Here is a 17,625-nt window from a genome sequence, read left to right as displayed (position 1 = left end):
TATATATATATATATATATATATATATATATATATATATATATATATATATTTATTTTATTTTTTTTTCAAAGAAGGTGGCGTTTACTGCCTTTCATTAGAAAAACAGAGAGCAGAAGAATTAAGTTGAGCCAAAATTATTCATATAGACACAGTTCAATTATCAGGAAACACACGGTGAACACTGATTATTCATAGCAGCTGCTCGGCTAATCGAGTCATTTTGCTCAACTGGAATATCAACTAAGTTGAAGCTAACACAAATAAAATGATGAACATTTTAATCCGCGCCAAAGGCAGTGGAGCAGAATTATAAAATACTTGAGTAAAGTAGGCTACTACAAAGGTCATAAATCCAAAAATTGAGAGAAGGCCAAATGTGCTTGATTCATTTTCAGCATTAATGAATAATGCTCACGTGGGAGGCAAGAGTCTGTGTCTTGATTAAACAATTGGAGTCAAGTGGACAACTAGTAGCCATGGAATAAATATTTAATAGATTGCCAACAGTCCTGCTGGTTTTGAATATGCTAAAGTTCACAGCAATTAATTAAGACATTTTCACATCCACCACTTAACTCCGCTATAAGTAAACATGCTGGATTCAAAAGGTTATTTTTTCTCTCAGCCAGCATACAACAGATACCTTAACTACATTTCATCGACACGACAACATAGAATATTATCGTATTAAATAACACCTTTTATTGTGACAGGTCTGTCTTTGCGATCTCGCTTCACCCCCAAGCGGCGCCTCATCCACGTGTCCGCTTGTTGTTCTACGTCACTTCCTGCGCGGCAAATACTCGAAAAGCTAGCAAATGTTTGACTTGTGTTAGCTTAACATTTTCTCACCCGACTTCTCCCAGATTGTGTTTGTCGTCTTTCTATCACACTATTGTGTTAATTTAAGCCACTGTCGACATTAGTGTTACTCGTGTTGCGAGGTAACTGTCGTTAGGTGTTACTGCCACCGAAGCCGCCCATGCTAACCACATTAGCAGATACCTTTAGCGAGGGCAGACTACGTAATACAAGTTAGCGACATTTTTAAAAAACAGTGGTACTAGTGCTGATAGTCCAGATGGGTTCACTCGGCTCGCTTGTTCGCAGGTAACCACCGTTAAGGCTAGATGTCTTGCGAGGACTATGACTGATACTCCTCCGAATTTATATAACGTATAATTAGCATTAGTTTAAGCAAAGTTGACCATCATGTCAAATCAGCTGACCGCAGAGCAGCAACGAAAGATCGAGGAAAACCGGCAGAGGGCTTTGCAGAGAAGAGCTCAAAGACTTGGAAATACCAGCAGCATCAACACGAACGCGCCAGTGAGCATCATCCGCACTCCTGCGCAGGTACAGCGCTCGGATCAGCAACGACACCCAGGGGCACTCGGCTCAGCTTTGCCACCAGAACGGGATGTTCAATCCTTCAAGAAGGATTTTACGAGCTTCAATAACTCTAATCAAGGACAAAAGTATAAGCAGCTGCCTGGCAACCAAATCAAACAGGGTCTTCTGCATAACTCTGCATCTGCAAGACAGGTGAGATTTGTGTTGTATTGTTCAGTCATTTGATGTTTTGAGGAGAGAAAGCGTTAAACCGATTCCTGATCCCTTGCTTCGTCCTTCCTTGTAGATACAAGTCATCGACCCGCTTCCTCGGGCACAAAGCCGACATGTGAGCAGTCCTGTCTATCCTGTTGGTGGAAGCTTTGGTGCCAAGCCGGCTCATCCCGAACCCAACGTCACCGCCAGCGGTTCTGGTGGTGCGGTGGGTTCATTCTACAAGCAAACCGGTAAACCTGACCAAAGGTCTGTGGCACAGCTCCCCTCCAACTCATCAACTTTGAACGCCGCACCTGCTAAGAAGCCTTCCATCGCCGTGAGAGGAAAGTGTTTACCCCACGCGGAGGGCCGCTTCCGAGTGGAGGTGGGCTACCACGTAGGCTTGATTGCTGTTTTCAAATCCATCTCCTCAAAGAACTATGGTAAGTTCCTGCTGTTTCACCGGCACACAGCCGTCTGCATGAAGGACATTTAGTACCCTTTCAGCGCCAGTACATTTTTAGAAATACTCTAGTAATGTAAAGACACTTCATTCATTCATAACAATATTCAAGATGGACAGGACGACAATATCTTTCAACATTTATTTCCTCCTGCTAATTGGGTTCCATCCTGTATATCCTCATACCAAGAGTTAATACGCAATCTTGAAAAAAACTATTGTTTTTTAAGTGCTGACTTTTTGCATCGCGTTTTCTGGCAGCAGACATGGAAATGTTCAAATAATATAATAAGCCTGAGGGCTCGATTGCGTCCTCGCACACAATCAGGACTACCTGCACTCACTGACTGAACTCACAGCTGTACAAAATAACACGGTCATATTATGTGGCCAGACAAAAACTGTATGCACTTCCATCATAAACAGTATCAAACTATTGTTTATGTACCATATATCTGAATGTCTGCACTGTCTTTTTGAATAAAGTATTCTGTTCTTCCTTAGAACCTGCCACAAAGTTTTGGAACTTCAGTCTGGAGGACTATCAACAGCTAAGTATGAACATCTCCAAAGTATTAATGGGATCATGCACTTCTGATTCATTCTTTGCTGAAGCAGCCTAAAACAACGTGATCTGTTGCAGTGGAGGAAGCGGCCGCTATACCCTCCGTGTCCCTGAGGCCTCTGGAGGGAGCAGAAGCAGTGGATGCGGCCGAAGCCCCCGGCCGAGCTCACGAAGGCGCGGCGCTGGGCGCCCTGCTGAAGCTGTGCAACGGCTGGCAGAAACCCGGAGCCACTCTGCAGGGCATGTGCGTCCTGGTGTCCCCGACGCGGTTTGAGGTCGACGTCGGTTACAACGCCGATGTCGTCGCGGCATTCAAACAGATGCCGACAAAGAGCTACGGTAACAATGAAACAAATTATTATTAGGATTATTCTTATGTTTCATTTCCTGTCTTTACGATCTTTGATCATGTTGTATTTGCATTTAACAACTTTTGACGCACAACATGATGTCATTATGTTGTGTGGCAGACATGAAAACGAGAAAGTGGAGCTTCTCACTGGGGGATTACAAGAGGCTCTGTGAGTGACAACATTTTGCGTTGTTTAGCCGGTTTATCTCCGTGGTTCTGTTTGTGACCGCGCTGTGCCCCACACCCAGTGGATCTCCTCAGTGGGATCGCAGCAGTGGAGGTGGAGCCTCTGCCCAAGGCTGTAGTCCAGGCCTTCTTTGCCAGGTTCGACGGGACCGAAGCCAGGTCTTCAGATGTCCCTGCGGCGGACCTCTCCGGCATCGACCCCTCGCTCACCTGCAGCCTCATGCCCTTCCAGAGGGACGGAGTCAAGTGGGTGTCTTTGGAAAGCCGCTTGGGCTCTTTCTGCATTGAGCAGCCAATAATTCAATACCATCTGTAATTGGCTCAGTCTTGTGAAAATAAGGAGACAGTTGTAGATGTGTTGTGTATAATAAGAGAGGGTTTTGGAGCAGTGTGTCCACCATCTGTCCCGACTGTTAATTTTAGCATGTTTGTGTCCTTGTAGTTTTGCGGTGTCTAAACAAGGCCGCCTCCTCCTGGCTGATGACATGGGCCTGGGGAAGACTGTGCAGGCCATCTGTATCGCAGCCTACTACAGGAGCGAGTGGCCCTTGCTGGTGGTGGCTCCCTCCTCTGTGCGATTCACGTGGGCCGAGGTAAAAAAAAAAGAACGAAAGAAAGAACTTTGCAGTGGGTGTTTTAAAGTGTTAGTTTAAAATGTACTGCAGATCTTTAAATCCAGGAGGCAGACGGCCTCTTGAGTATATTCTTCTTCTCTCCTCGGACAACAGCGCTACATCTGTGCTCAGAGCTCATCTGCATTTCAGCAATGTTAATGCTCAGGGCTGCTTGTATTCTGTTCCATACTTCATCTTCAGCAGGGGAGATCACGTTAGTATTACATTGATTTCCGGCTCTACAGTTTATTTTCTTTGTTGAATGGCTTTTGTTGTTAAAAATGCACTTTATCTGACATTGCTGTTAAATGTTAAATATTTTCACAGACTATATTCAATATGGCTTTTGAATTACATTTTTTTTTTTTTTTTAACAGTACAGCTAGACTGGTCTTAGACTACAAGGCCATTATGACGCCCCCTCGGCATAATTTAAATGTTACCCTTTGTCTCACTTTCCTTTTACAATATCACCACTTTGTAATTTCACGTTGGGTGTCTCTCTTCTCGTATTGTCGTCTCATTTTCTGCAGCATCTATTGTCGGCCTATCTCGCATTCTCGGGCTTCACTAGCGGCACTTTCTCCGAGGAGCTTTACTTGGCTTTCTGTCTATTGACACAACGAGACAGTCTGCTCTCTAAATAGATTTCTTGGCTCAAGCACAGTCTTCAAATCAAAACTTGGAGTCGCCAATGAGGGTTTAGTCACACGATGTCGGCCTATTAAGGGGCAGTTACTATGTCAGTTTCTTTTTTTTCTTCTTTCTCATCTGCCCTGTTCTTTTTGTGCACTTGGCCAAATCTACTGCTGAACACGGAAGCTATAATTTGTGAGTTTAAGTCCGGTTGACAGGCGAATGGGGAGCGAGTAAGAGGACTGTCAGAAACATTTGACCGCGGGGGACATTTTTCTTTACTACACGATGGGTTATTTCTAAAAGCGAACACTGTCGCAGCAGTTAAAAGGAATTGTTTGCAATTAGTCACATTAAAACCGGCTATCAGTAACACAATTCTAATTGGCTGTGCTCATTTCAGCGTCTCGACTAACTCCCGGTCTAAAGTACAGCGCTGTTTTGCCGACGAGTCCCTCCTGCTTCTCTGACATGACTAATTATCTGTACCCGAAGGCCTTCAGGCGCTGGCTCCCCTCCCTGAGTCCTGACCGCATCAACGTGGTGGTGAAGGCCAAAGACGATCTGCGATCTGGTTTGGTCAACATCATCAGCTACGACCTGCTGAGCAGGATGGACAAGCTGCAGCTGGGACACCGCTTCAACGTTCTCATCATGGTGCGTTTCTAGTTCAACTATTCTCGTCATTGATGTGCTTTTATTTGATGTATTTTACCCATGGGAGAAACTTCTGTGTATGTTAAGCGAAATGTATGATTGTGTTGTTGTGTGCAGGACGAGTGTCACTTTCTGAAGAACATGAAGACTGCTCGTTGCAAAGCGGCTTTGCCGTTGTTGAAGGTGCTTATTCTTCTCCTCTTTTTCGTTCAATGAGTTCCACGGTTCATTAAAATTCTTAGATTGAGAGGCAGATTTACATAAAATTGGCTGTCAAACCCCTGTTGGGCCAGTTAACCAGTTTCATGTGAAACCAGATTTGGGATTTCTTCCATCAGACAAATAACATGTTTTTGTGTCAACCAACAGTGACAGTTTGCGTTCAATTAAACCAACATGTTTAGGAAGAATCTTCTTCAATCCCAAAGTAAACAAGGACCACTGCAGCACCATTCAGAACACTGAAGGGATCCTTTTCTACACAGTGGGCTACATTCATCTATCAATTTCTTCTTTTGATTGTACATTCCCCACAGTGTGTGATGAGATCCCCACATTAGAGCACAATCTTCCCTCTGACGACACATCAGAGATGAAAGTGCGTAGTGTATTTGTGTATTTACCTGTAACATAGATCCACAAACCGGCTGAAGCCCGTAACATGCACGCAACATTTGGCTCACGGTCGGCTTTGCTTTTTCTGCCTCGTCAGCTCGACTCCCCCGACAGTAATCTGATCAGACTTGTTTTCTTCCCATCCTCAGGCTGCAAAGAGAGTGATTCTCCTGTCCGGGACTCCTGCCATGTCCAGACCCTCTGAGCTCTACACCCAGATCCTGGCGGTCAGGCCGACGCTCTTCCCTCGCTTCCATGAGTTTGGGATGCGCTACTGCGGCGCCACACAGGTAGAGGAGCCCTGTTTGTTACGTGTGATGCTCAATGCTTTTTATTCTCAGACAAACCTCACAGGATACAGGAGGCTTTTGGTGAGGCAGTGTTTATTTATCCACTTTACCTGCCTCACTTACACGCAGGTACGTGAAATTGAGTGACCTCTGTGATTATGAACTGAGCATTTTAAAGTGTACATTGGTGAACGGCGTATTACGGTACGTTAAGACTGCTTTTAAGATCCCTGCAGATTCTTCTGCTGTGATTTTTCCTGTTGCTTTGCTCTTTCCACTTAATCTCCTAATTAATTAATTAATTTGGGTGGGTTCAAGTAGGGAACAGCCTTCATGATTTAAAGGCCGATTACATGCCTAATTTGGATGCGATGACTCATTTAGAAGATTTTCCTTCTTAAATTTCTGCTTTTGTCCACCGTGGAAGTCACACATCCACCTCCATCTGAGAATGAAGTCCTGAGCTTTTTAGTCTTTCTAATCTTCATCTTCCCATTAGCCTCTATTCCTGCCTTCTATTTTTTCTCACCGTCCTTCCCTGTCCCCCTCTAGTCCACCTGGGGGTGGGACTACTCCGGCTCCTCTAACCTCGGCGAGTTGAGGCTGTTGCTCGACGAGTGTCTGATGATACGCCGCCTCAAGTCCGACGTTCTGTCCCAGCTTCCCGCTAAGCAGCGCAAGGTTGTCACGGTGACCATAGATGGTGGCAACACCCGCGTCAAAGCTGCTCTGTCAGCTGCTGCCAAGCGGTTGGCCAACGGACACCAAAATGTAAGTTACCAATCCCCGTGAAAAACTCAGTCACAGAATCTGTAGTTTTGGCAAGAGGAGTATTTACAAACTAAAAATAATTCTGTCCCGGCGCTTCCTGTGTTATGAATCTTCATCTTTCCAACAATGGCTGGCAGAAATAACTCTGTTGAAGAAATAAAATAACTAAGAATACTGGCAGCTATGTCAGTTTTCGACAGAAAAAGAGAAATGTACTAAATGTCTTTATTATCGAGCAAGAATTGTCAACTTTTGGTTAAATATATCCAAAAAGCTAAACGCAACAGTGTGTTCTACTTCAAATGGAGTTTCTGTCATTAACACGGCAACATACATAAAATAACATTTTGTTTAGTACTGACGTTATGTTACTTCAGCCCTCTACACAAAGAGGAGTTCTTTTACACTCGTGAGCGGCGTAGCGGCATTGTTCATTTTGCCACCGCTCATCTGAGTAATGGCCGTCTTATCAAATCCTCTATCAGGTTCCTCCGTCTGTTCTTATCTTTATTTGCTATTCCTTATCTCTCTCTTTTAGAAAATAGAAGAGAAACAAGCCCTCCTCGTCTTTTATAACCACACAGCGGAAGCCAAGCTGCAGGCCATCATGTAAGTACGACGGCGCTCTAATACTAGAGATCAGTAAGTCAATTCAGCTCATATGTTGTGAGCACCGAGATTAAAATGTAAGAAGAATCCAAACCTTTGTGTCAGTCCGTTGTGCGTGCACTGGATCTGAGATCACTTGAAGAGTTTTAATAAATCCATTCGGGAACTGAATAGTTCTGTGACATAGTTCAGAGCTGTGGTGTTTCTCTGCCAGGGAGTACATCACCGACATGCTGGAGTGTGGGAGGGAGAAGTTCCTCGTGTTCGCCCATCATAAGCTGGTCCTGGATCACATCTCCACCGAACTGGTAAAAAAGGTTAGTACGATACGGACTGCACAGGAGACTCAAGTCCACACCGCCGGGAGTGTGGGCAGCAGCTTACCGCTGCTACTACAACTCATATTATAACCTAAACCCATCTGGGCCTTTCTAATTTCTCCTCCAGAACGTCACCCACATCCGTATTGACGGCTCCACTCCGTCTGCTGAGCGGCAGCAGCTGTGTGAGAAGTTCCAGTTCTCGAGCAAGACCTGCGTGGCTGTGCTGTCCATCACCGCGGCTAACATGGGTCTCACCCTGCATGCTGCTGACCTGGTGGTCTTCGCTGAGCTGTTCTGGAACCCCGGGGTGAGAAGAGGAACCAACAAACGGACCCAGGAAACATTTTGTGATGCTAAGAAAACTAAAATGCTGTTTTTTGTTTTCCTGCAGATTCTGGTTCAGGCGGAGGACAGAGTGCACCGTATTGGACAAACCAGCAATGTGAACATTCACTACCTGGTTGCCAAGGGAACCGCAGACGATCACCTGTGGTATGTATCCATGTATGACCCAATTGCAATGATAATTACGCAGCATTTTAAAGTAATTGTTCGGCCAAATTCCACTAAGGGAACAGCAGGGGGTCTAGATAATTAATCTGGTTATTTGGGAAATTAAGTTGTATCTGCTCTGTTACAACAATGGTTCCAGGCCTATGATCCAGGAGAAAATGAATATCTTGGAGCAGGTGGGCCTGTCTGAATCCAACCTCTCAGACAAAGCTGTGACCGCCAGCTTCCACTCGAGGGTAAGCTTCTGCACCCGTGTAGAAATACATGTGTCGGCCCGTTGGGTTTTCAAGAAGCATTGACCTGGAGCTCACCGAGCGCGCTAGATCGAGAGTGGTGTCTGCACATTGAGTGATTAAGCTGATGGATTGTATTGTCTCAGGACACCAACCAGAGGGACATCATGGAGATGTTCCAGAGGTCTTTCACCGCAGGCGAAGACGACATTGACGAAGACTTCTTACTGGAGGCGGCAAACGACTGGGAGGACACGCCGCCTCAAAACGGCTTAGTTGACAAATGATACCAACGTGACTCTGTTTAGATCTTTGGAAGAAGTCCCAGTTTTTAGCTCAGCATCATGACTGATGTGAACATTCATTCGTTTTGTAAAAGCTAACAAATGCATCTGCGAATTTGAAGAGATGTAAAAGAATAATCTATTTGTACATTTGCTTTACGCTAAGAGAAATTAAATAAATGGCTAACTGAAGGGTTTTTTTCTTAATCCACTGGGAATTGTAACCTACATGTAAAGTCGTAATTAATGTTCAGTTCAAACAGTTGATCTGATTTTGCCTTTAGTTTAATAAACCTCGGCCCAAGTACCAGCAAGCTGTTTATGGTACAGCTGTTTATAACTTGTGTTCTAATAGTTAAATTAGTTGTAATAGTAAATTATCCTCAATTGTTACGATATTCTGTCAACATTCAGCTCAACAGAAAAAAAACACAAAGCAATCAACTAATCATGTAGAAGTTAAAATTGTTAACACTTTATTGTAGGCAAACCGAGGATGATTGAACACTTTGGATTAGGCTGAATACTTCTGTGTTGATGAGTTGCTCTGTGGGATCCTTGTCTTGGTTGTAAAGCTTACAGCTGCTGTGTCAAGAATGTCTATAAACGGTCAGTGACAGTCAGCACTATTTAAAAGGACGCCAGTCTGCAAGTACTCCCTCTAACTGGCTATTGATCTTCCACATGCATGTCTACGAAACACGTGTCTTGTCGATTTCCTGATTCGTGGAGTGATGGATTGTTCCCCTAATGTTAGAGAATGAGCCCACGATACAAAAGAAACTACTGTGCTAAGACCGCCGATTCAGTTTGCGTGTTGTCACCTCCTGCCGGCGGGCTGCGCAGATTCAAGTTCGTGGTTTCACCTGTAAAGTAAAGAAGGGGAGTTAGCACAAAGCTTCTGAAAGGCAGCTGCGTATTCATACTATAGAGGGGAAAATCCTGCAACAAATAAAACTATTAGATGTTATGTTATTCATCAGGAAAAGGACTCAGAAACATTTTATCACCTAAACCGCTGAAAGCATCAACCAAATGGAGTTGTGAGAAGGAATTGCACGTTTGAATTATTCTCAATGCAGCTGGTGAAGATTTACTTTACTGTCTATAAAAGCGACTATAAAAGCAGTTTCATCTCCATTCCAGTTGATGTTAAGTGACATTATGAAGACCAATGGCCTCATTCTTCACTGAATCAGATGAGATGCCTCTCCATACTCTTGCAATCTATCTGCTTGTTAGTCTCACTTCGCAGGATGTAATGCAGTACTTGCTGTGTGTTGATTCAAGAGATTGACACCGACAAGGACCCAGGTACAATTTTAGCAACACAAAGAGGAAAAGTAGCTTTTGTTTTGGCCAGTACCCATCAAATGTTTATCATGTTAAGATGATAATGTTAAAATATCAGCGGTAACCTGGGAAGTGTTACCAAACTCAAGGATTCTAAAGATGTCAACTTAGAAGGCTTTGATGAGCTGGCCCTTGAATTCGGATAGCTAATGTGTTAAATACTCATTGCCAACCTTCGGGAAGGTTGTCAGACATTTCTCCAGTTGAACATCTTGAGTTTCTTGTGTCTTCATTTGCAGAATCGTCTGTCTCTTTTTCTGCAAGAAACAGATCTTTATTTTACGTCTCAGCTTTGCACCATTTGTCTTTTTAACTGTAAGAAACATAGCTGGATGAAATATTGTTGATAGCAGGAATAAACATCACAACAACATTTTTATTTATTTGGAACCAGATGGTGAGCCAGATGGGAATAACTGTCACACACATCATGTGATTACCCAAACTGGATGTGTCAGTCTCTCCATCACCGGCGAGCTCCGTGCAGTTGTCACCAAAGATGAAACGGATCTTTTCCTCTGCGTGCTGCTCATCGGAGGAGCCGTGCACGGCGTTGTGGAGGATGTCGGAGGCAAAGCGGGCTCTCAGGGAGTTTGGGGATATCGTCTTAGCTTGATCAGGGTCTGAAGGGCCCATGGCGGCCCTCCAGTCCTCCACTGCGTTTTCCTTGGTCAGTACGAGCATCATACAGGGGCCCCTGAAGCAAACGGGCATCATTATTTCCTGGTAACGTGCATTCAAAAGGTGAGGCTCAGGTTTCATCGATGACACAAAGGGCTGGTGAAGTGATGGCTGGCTGCTTTAAATGTTTAGCTAAATGTAGCTGCTTTAAATCACTATTTGTAGCAAGAACCTGCTTTACACTGAAATATACCCGTTGATTAAACACTTTTTAAATTAAAAGTTGTACAATTTTAACCTTAAAATTTAGATCAATGTTGGAATGCAAACCAACAAATTAGAGATATATAAGAACTATAACTTTAAAGAATACCTTTGCGTTCATATTGCTTTTTCCAGCTAGAAATACTGTTGCTAAGTACATTCTTGTGCTTGAGTAAATGTTCTTAGTTACTCTCCACCTGACATCCCCTCTGGGTGTGGTCACATGTGCAGAAAAGCACACTTTCCAACCACACCGAGAGGTGAAACGTCCAACCAGAAGGTCTGGTGTTAAGTTACTCCTTAAATACATTGTAGGATAAAAAGTGGTAACTTAGCTAAATGACAGAAATAAATATGAAATATTCTACAAAGGTGAGAATACAAAGCGACACTTTAGAGTAAAGCGAAGCCGATCTTGAAGAAGACGGACCATAAAGGTCGTTTTCTCAGGCTTCAGTGCTCAGCCGCAAACATCTCTCTGCTCATTGTGTCCAAACAGTTGTGTAACAACCAAGTAAAGGGACTAATCGGAGCGGAAGATCACTCCAAAATCTAGATCAGCGGAACGAAGGATGAAATTGAGATGGACTTCTTTAGCCACTTGCCTGGGGCCTCTTGGATTTTAACCAGCTAAGATTACTATTAAAAGTACTGGTGATACTTCCAGAGGCAACGGTCTGCTGTGTTCAGGTGAGTTCTTACCGACACATGAATTCCACCAGTTGGCCGAAGAAAGGCTTCTCTCGGTGCTCCTTGTAAAACTGCTCGGCCATCTCCCTCGACAGCACCATCTCCTTCAGCTGCGTTACGGAGAAACCGCTGCCTCGGATCTCCTCCAAAATATTTTCTGTTGCAGGGGAGAATGATGACCGCAGTTAGATCATGTGACTGCTTGTGCAGATCCAAAACACAAGCAGGTTTTTATTTTGTACTAAACGACCAGGAGAAGAACCTCCGTGCTGATTCATGGCATCGGGTTTGATCACTGCCAGCGTGCGCTGTTTAGGGAAGAAGAAGTCGATCTCTCGTTTGGCCTCTTTGTGACTTTCGCTGCCATGCAGCTGGTTGATCGGCTCGTTCTCCACAGCAAACTGGGCCCTCAGACTGTGATGAGGGATTCAAAGGTCAGCATTAAAGGTGGGATTAGACTGTTGGTCATCATCTACATCTAATAAATTGTTTCAATCTGCTTGTCCCAAAGTCAATTTCTACTTACCCTTTACAAACGGTTCGATTCATTTGGACTCATCAAGTAAGAACAAACGTCAATCGTTATGCTAAATCTTTATTTGAAGTAATAAACCTGGAGTTCCACTCATCTAACGCACTAAACTCGTGTTTTTCCATTGTGTGAAGGAATAGAGGCACATGTCACTCACCATTCAGGACTCTCCTCTCTGGCTTTATTAACATCAGCGGGACCAAGGATGTTCTTCCAGTGATGCACAGCCCCCCTTTTGGCCAGAGCCAAAGCCAACACTGGCCCACTGTAAACACACACAGGTTGAATTCCTGTCGGCAGTAACACACTACTCTGTAGCTTTGATTAGAGCATGTGTAAGTAACCTGGTCATGCTCTGGAGCAAAGCAGGGAAGTAGTCCTCCTCAACATGTTGGAAGTAAAATTGTTTGACCTGCTCCTCTGTCAACATCACCTCCCGTTTGAGCGCCACGGTGAAGCCTGACCTGTGGATTTGAGCCAAGATCTCCTCTGCAGAACAATAATAAATACAAATTATACATTCATTTGCCAGTTTATTCGGTACAGCTAGCTAATGTGGTCTAATGAAACAGCCCAGCAATCAATCTAACCTTCAATAAAGTTAAACCGTCAGTTCCTGTTTTAGCAGTGTTCATACATTTAATTGAAATATATAGCATTTGTTTTAGCTAGATGTACATGTGGCATGAAGAGATGGCCACATTCCAGTTTGAAAGGTGATACATTTTCCTACATTGATCAATTACCTGCAGCTGCAGCTTTGTCATGCAAAACCTCTGTTGTGTGAATCACAAAGCAGTCCCACCATGTCAGTATGAACCACCTGTGTGTGTGTGTGTGTGTGTGTGTGTGTGTTTATTTGGCACAGGCCCACCTCTGTTATCTCTGGCAACGTCAGGCCGGATGAGAGCCAGTGTCCTCTCCACACGCTCTTCCTCCCCATCCTGCTCCGTCACTGAGGCCGTCCTGAAGTTTGGGAAAAAGAAGGCCAGCTCCCTGCTGGCCTGGTCCGTGTCCTCACTACCGTGCACCGCGTTGAACAGCGTCTGCGTGCCGTATTGTGCCCGCAAGCTGCAGGAAGCCAGGGGGGGGAGAGAAAGGAGAGGAGAGCAGATGGTTGCTCGGCTGGTGCTCGGCTAGAGGGAAGCAGAATGTTTGGGTGTGTCTGAAGGAGCAGGCGAGAATGTGCTGTTTGTTTGCTTTCATTGTCTCACACTGTCGCAATCAGCGAAAAGTTCTTATATATAACTATAACACTATATATATATATATGTATAATATATTTTATGAATGTAACGTTTGTGTCATTTCCAGAGACCAACCTTTGTGGTTTATCTCTCCTAGCTTCCTCTATGTCAGTTGGGCCAATCAGCTCTCGCCACGCTGGCACAACACCAGCCGAGCCCTCGACCCGAGAGAGCACCAGAACATGGGACGGACCGCTGGACATAAACTGCACCAAGTCTTCAAAGCCAGCCTAAAACCACCATCACATACACACGTGCACACAGACGGGTTGACAAACACATACAGAAGTCTTGAATCAGACCTTAGATTTCCAAAGTGAGAAGAGGGAGGAACATTTGTATTTAATATATTTATAAAAGTGTCAATACTGTATGTATAGTACTATATTATTTCAACAACAACAACTAAATGTTCCGTATTTCTGAGTCTTGAATCATTTAGTCGCAGCACAAACAGCCAGATAAGCAAAAATAAAAGGTGCTCACACAGCAGATCTATTTTAAGCTCTGTGCAGAAATGCACATGGAAGTGTGATGTATTGCAAACTAATTGAAAGGATTTTTGCACCGGTTGTGACCGCTCTCCCACTGGCATGTTGGTTGAATATAAATGGACCGATATTAACCAACTAATAGTTTGACTAATATGAGAACACCTGCAGTCAGATCAAAATGTGTGTGTGTGTGTGGGGGGGGGGGGGGGGGGGGTGATGTGCTCCTTTGCTACTATCCTGTTCTACTCTCACAGTACCTCTTCTGCTCTGTGTCGGTAAAAGTCTTGAGCCTCAACCTCAGTCAGGGTGCGTTCCTCGTGGGCCAGGATCTCAAACCCAGCATCTTGAATCTAGCCAGGGGAGTAACGTCAGCGGGAAGGCTTGGGACAATCATATCTTCTCAGGTAGCGAGCAGTGTTAAGTCTCTGGGTACCTTCATAATGATCTCATTTGCTTTGCCGTGAGCAACAGCATCTGGTTTGATGATGGCAACTGTGTAGGATTTACTGGCGGGAACTAGAGGAGACAAGAACAGCTTGAGTCTAGATCAGTAATGCAGATCCAATGCTGAATCATGATGATGCTGGTAAACAACAACGATAATCACGTTAATAACATTACCAGCAATTAATGACTAATTTGATTGGATCGTTTTTAATAGTACCAATTAAGCTTTCGTCATTTTCTGACTGCTGTGGTGACTCCTCCTCGTCCTTCTCCTCAGCATCCTTCAGACCATCATCTTTAACCTGATGGACACAACAAAACCGATTTCTACAAAACGCTGGTGTCTTTTACGCCAAAGAGAACGTTTGAAAACCAGAACCCAAGAATGTTTAGAGTTTCTGATGGTGAAATTACTTAAAAGTATATATTGGAGTATATGTTCAACATAAGTAGAAAAAAAATGCTTCAACAATGAACTGCTTGTCTAAATAGTAACTTATTAATTTCTGTCTACAATAAAATTAAACAATGGGCAGAGCTGTCAAGTTAAATCTGCACAAAGAGGAGAAGAGAAAAGAGGAGGAAAGCATCAAATCAGATAAACGATTAAATCAGTGGTAAATTGTTGTTACACCCCGAGCCGAATCGACATATCAAAATCACACCAGTCTCACTTCCCACCGTTTTGCGTTCACCACCGCGCTCCAGAACCGACTTCTCGTGGGCCAGTTCCTCCACAATCATCCTCTGTAGGAGAGGAGCGTTGGCCCCTCGCAGCACAGCCACCATTTCCCCTCCCTGTTCATTCGACACAAAGACATTTCAGATTTAATTACACACCCCGGGCCACACAGATATGCGTTGACAATATTAGGCCCACGTAAGTAAGACGCAAAACAATCAAATAAGTCTGAACAACTAAAAATTGTTAGGCAGAGTTCAGGCAGAAGAATGAGCATAATTCTAATACAACTAAATGAATAATGTAAATGAAATAATGGGTAGCATATTGCATCACCACCAGAAATCAGCACCCCGTCCACAACCCTATTTCCTGGCCTACATTATTACACTGTGTACAGTAAAATAACACACACAGTATACAGTATATTAACACTCTTCATCTCACCCCATAGAAGAGGAAGGTGGGCTCACATTTCCCTCGGTACTTCTCCAAGGCGTCGATGCCGTCTGCCTCGGCCTCCACCAGCAGCGACAACACACACACACACACACACACACACACACACACACACACACACACACACACACACACACCAGTCAACCTCCCTCACTCATTTAGTCCTGAAATTCATTTGTTAATTTAAGTTTTACATTTTCTCAGGGCTCACCGTGGCAAAATGCAACAGATCATCACTCAGCTCGTTCTTTATTTTGCGCAGGAGACTGACCACTGCTCGACAGGGACCACACCACTGCTGGTACACGTCTACAACTGGAGCAGAGACAGTGGGAGGACGGGTGCGCGCGATGGACCTGCAGTTACCCCGGTGAACACAGTGGGGCAGCAACGCACAATAAATGACACTCACGGCTCGTTTTACACGACGCTATTGAACAGATGCTCAGTCTTGTGATTAGTATTCACCTATGACGCCACATAACGCTAGTTGTTTTAATTCTGAAGGTCTTACCTGTTAAACCTTTGGTCGCAAGCATCTCCTCCCACTGCTCTTGGTTTGTGACGGAGGCCTGCACAAGAAAAAGCTCAATTAATATGGGAGCTTTAAGCTTTAAACAAACTCATGTCAACGTTACACGCGGCGCGTTGTGTTCGTCCGACCTGGAGACTCGCCTCTTTCTTCTTGCCCGCCATTCACCCGGTCGAATGGAAAATATCTCAGAGGTCCGTCGAGTCACGTTCCGGAGGAAAGTTAACGTGCAGAGTTTTCTGCTCGCGCTTGTTTGAGAAGTCGGTTGCTAAGCAACGGTGCCTTCCGCCCCGCCCCCCCCGTGGCGATCCCGCTATCACCGACCAATTAGGCCGCAGGTCGCGGCAGCCGCTATATAACGTTCTAATAGAATGTTTTCGTTATTAATTAAGAGCGAAACAGGTCCTCGTTTCTACGTCTTAACTCGGTGTGTTACCTTCACTCGGGTCTAAAAGGCTTCAATGAAATGTAATTATTAATATAATAGATCATTATAGTTATTAATACTAAGTCTGATACCAGTAGCACAACATAAAGTAGGCAACGTTATATGTAACGTCATGTCATACAGTAGCAGAAGTGGAAAGTGAAATTAATCTACTGAAATGGTCTATTTGTACCCTAAAGTTAAGTTACTAAATTACATATCAGAAGGACGTAGTTCTTTCAACGCCACTTTATTTATTTAACCGTCACTAATTAATTTCTACTAAAGAAATTCCACATTCAAAGCATGTAATGACTTCTGAAAATAATTAATCTTCAATTGTTGAAGATATTGTTGTTTATTAAACTATCCAACATCATAACACAAACGTCTACTGACATGTTGATGAATCAAGTGTAATGATGCAATTATATAAGCATTATATAATGAACGCTGCGGGGAGCAAATACTTCTGTAATTAATAATAAAATATTGAATGCGCCAAAACCACCAGAAAAAAACAGTTTATTCCTTCACGTATGAACAAGTAACCAGACATACTGCACCTCCATTTTCACTTAATCTCAATTCACTATTGTTCTTGTTCTTGTATATATTTATATCGATATTATCTACTTGTTAAATGTTTTAACCCTCTGCTGTTTTTACTTCTTGTGTTTTTATATTCCTCTTGTTTATTTGTATAAAGAAACAATATGTACAAAGTTCAAATTCCATGTTTTCTTATGCATGCATGGCCAATAAAGCTGATTCTGATTCTGAAAGCAGGGAACTTAAATGCAACCGAAAGAGTGTGGGATCCCGTATTCTTTGGAGCTTCACTCATACTAAGGATTGAAGATCTCAGTATTGCCACATAGTGACAGATCTTTTATTCTGCTGCATTCCCCTAAACTAAATGGGAGCAGTTCCCCATAGAAAGAGCCTTGCATTCTTCCTTTTTAGTTTTTTTTAAACCTTTTTTCTAGTTGTAAATACTATTATGTTATTCTAAATCCTTATACTTTCCGTTGCTGATTTAGTAGGCAATAGCATCAGGTGTTTACAGCAGGTTTTTGGATAATTATTTAATAAAAAGCACACTGTAAGATTACCATTTCCTGACACCTCAAAGAGGTTTCCCTCAAACGGACGTTTTATTTAATAGAGAAATAGGACCATTTCCTCATACGCTTCCCTCCTGAATTCCCATGAG

At 43.6% G+C, this 17,625-nt stretch overlaps 2 protein-coding genes across 15 annotated transcripts; one reads left to right on the top strand and one right to left on the bottom strand.

Annotated features, from left to right (window-relative positions):
* The first annotated feature begins 338 nt into the window (after window positions 1-338).
* smarcal1 (SWI/SNF related, matrix associated, actin dependent regulator of chromatin, subfamily a-like 1) lies at window positions 339-8,853 on the top strand. The gene is made up of 17 exons (XM_040202130.2): window positions 339-1,547; window positions 1,642-1,993; window positions 2,518-2,568; window positions 2,657-2,917; window positions 3,049-3,099; window positions 3,179-3,362; window positions 3,559-3,709; window positions 4,862-5,023; window positions 5,141-5,206; window positions 5,788-5,928; window positions 6,481-6,699; window positions 7,238-7,308; window positions 7,523-7,625; window positions 7,756-7,938; window positions 8,023-8,123; window positions 8,284-8,380; window positions 8,524-8,853. Exons 1-17 carry the CDS (start codon window positions 1,215-1,217, stop codon window positions 8,662-8,664), a joined length of 2,667 nt encoding a protein of 888 aa, XP_040058064.2. The 5' UTR covers window positions 339-1,214; the 3' UTR covers window positions 8,665-8,853.
* A 261-nt stretch (window positions 8,854-9,114) lies between these two features.
* LOC120834232 (thioredoxin domain-containing protein 6) lies at window positions 9,115-16,274 on the bottom strand. 14 transcript variants are annotated; one of them, XR_013453087.1, is made up of 17 exons: window positions 16,114-16,274; window positions 15,965-16,022; window positions 15,662-15,765; window positions 15,439-15,510; window positions 14,991-15,107; window positions 14,527-14,611; window positions 14,296-14,378; window positions 14,120-14,212; window positions 13,444-13,598; window positions 12,996-13,192; window positions 12,466-12,610; window positions 12,279-12,386; window positions 11,852-12,003; window positions 11,602-11,746; window positions 10,442-10,711; window positions 10,188-10,271; window positions 9,115-9,527 (listed from the first exon to the last, which is right to left on the bottom strand). XR_013453087.1 is itself a non-coding variant. In XM_078091163.1 (17 exons), exons 5-17 carry the CDS (start codon window positions 15,096-15,098, stop codon window positions 9,445-9,447), a joined length of 1,695 nt encoding a protein of 564 aa, XP_077947289.1. In that variant the 5' UTR covers window positions 15,099-15,107; window positions 15,439-15,510; window positions 15,662-15,806; window positions 15,965-16,022; window positions 16,126-16,274; the 3' UTR covers window positions 9,115-9,444. The 14 variants fall into 14 exon arrangements, 11 of the variants coding, with proteins under 11 accessions (XP_077947289.1, XP_040058067.2, XP_077947283.1 ...); XR_005714430.2 differs by having other exon boundaries at window positions 11,840-12,003; window positions 16,114-16,256; XR_013453088.1 differs by having other exon boundaries at window positions 16,126-16,253.
* Between the last annotated feature and the right edge of the window lie 1,351 nt (window positions 16,275-17,625).

Source organism: Gasterosteus aculeatus, chromosome 16, assembly GCF_964276395.1.
Source record: "Gasterosteus aculeatus chromosome 16, fGasAcu3.hap1.1, whole genome shotgun sequence".
Classification (NCBI taxonomy): Eukaryota; Metazoa; Chordata; class Actinopteri; order Perciformes; family Gasterosteidae; genus Gasterosteus; species Gasterosteus aculeatus.
This window is presented reverse-complemented; position numbering and strand designations above follow the sequence as displayed.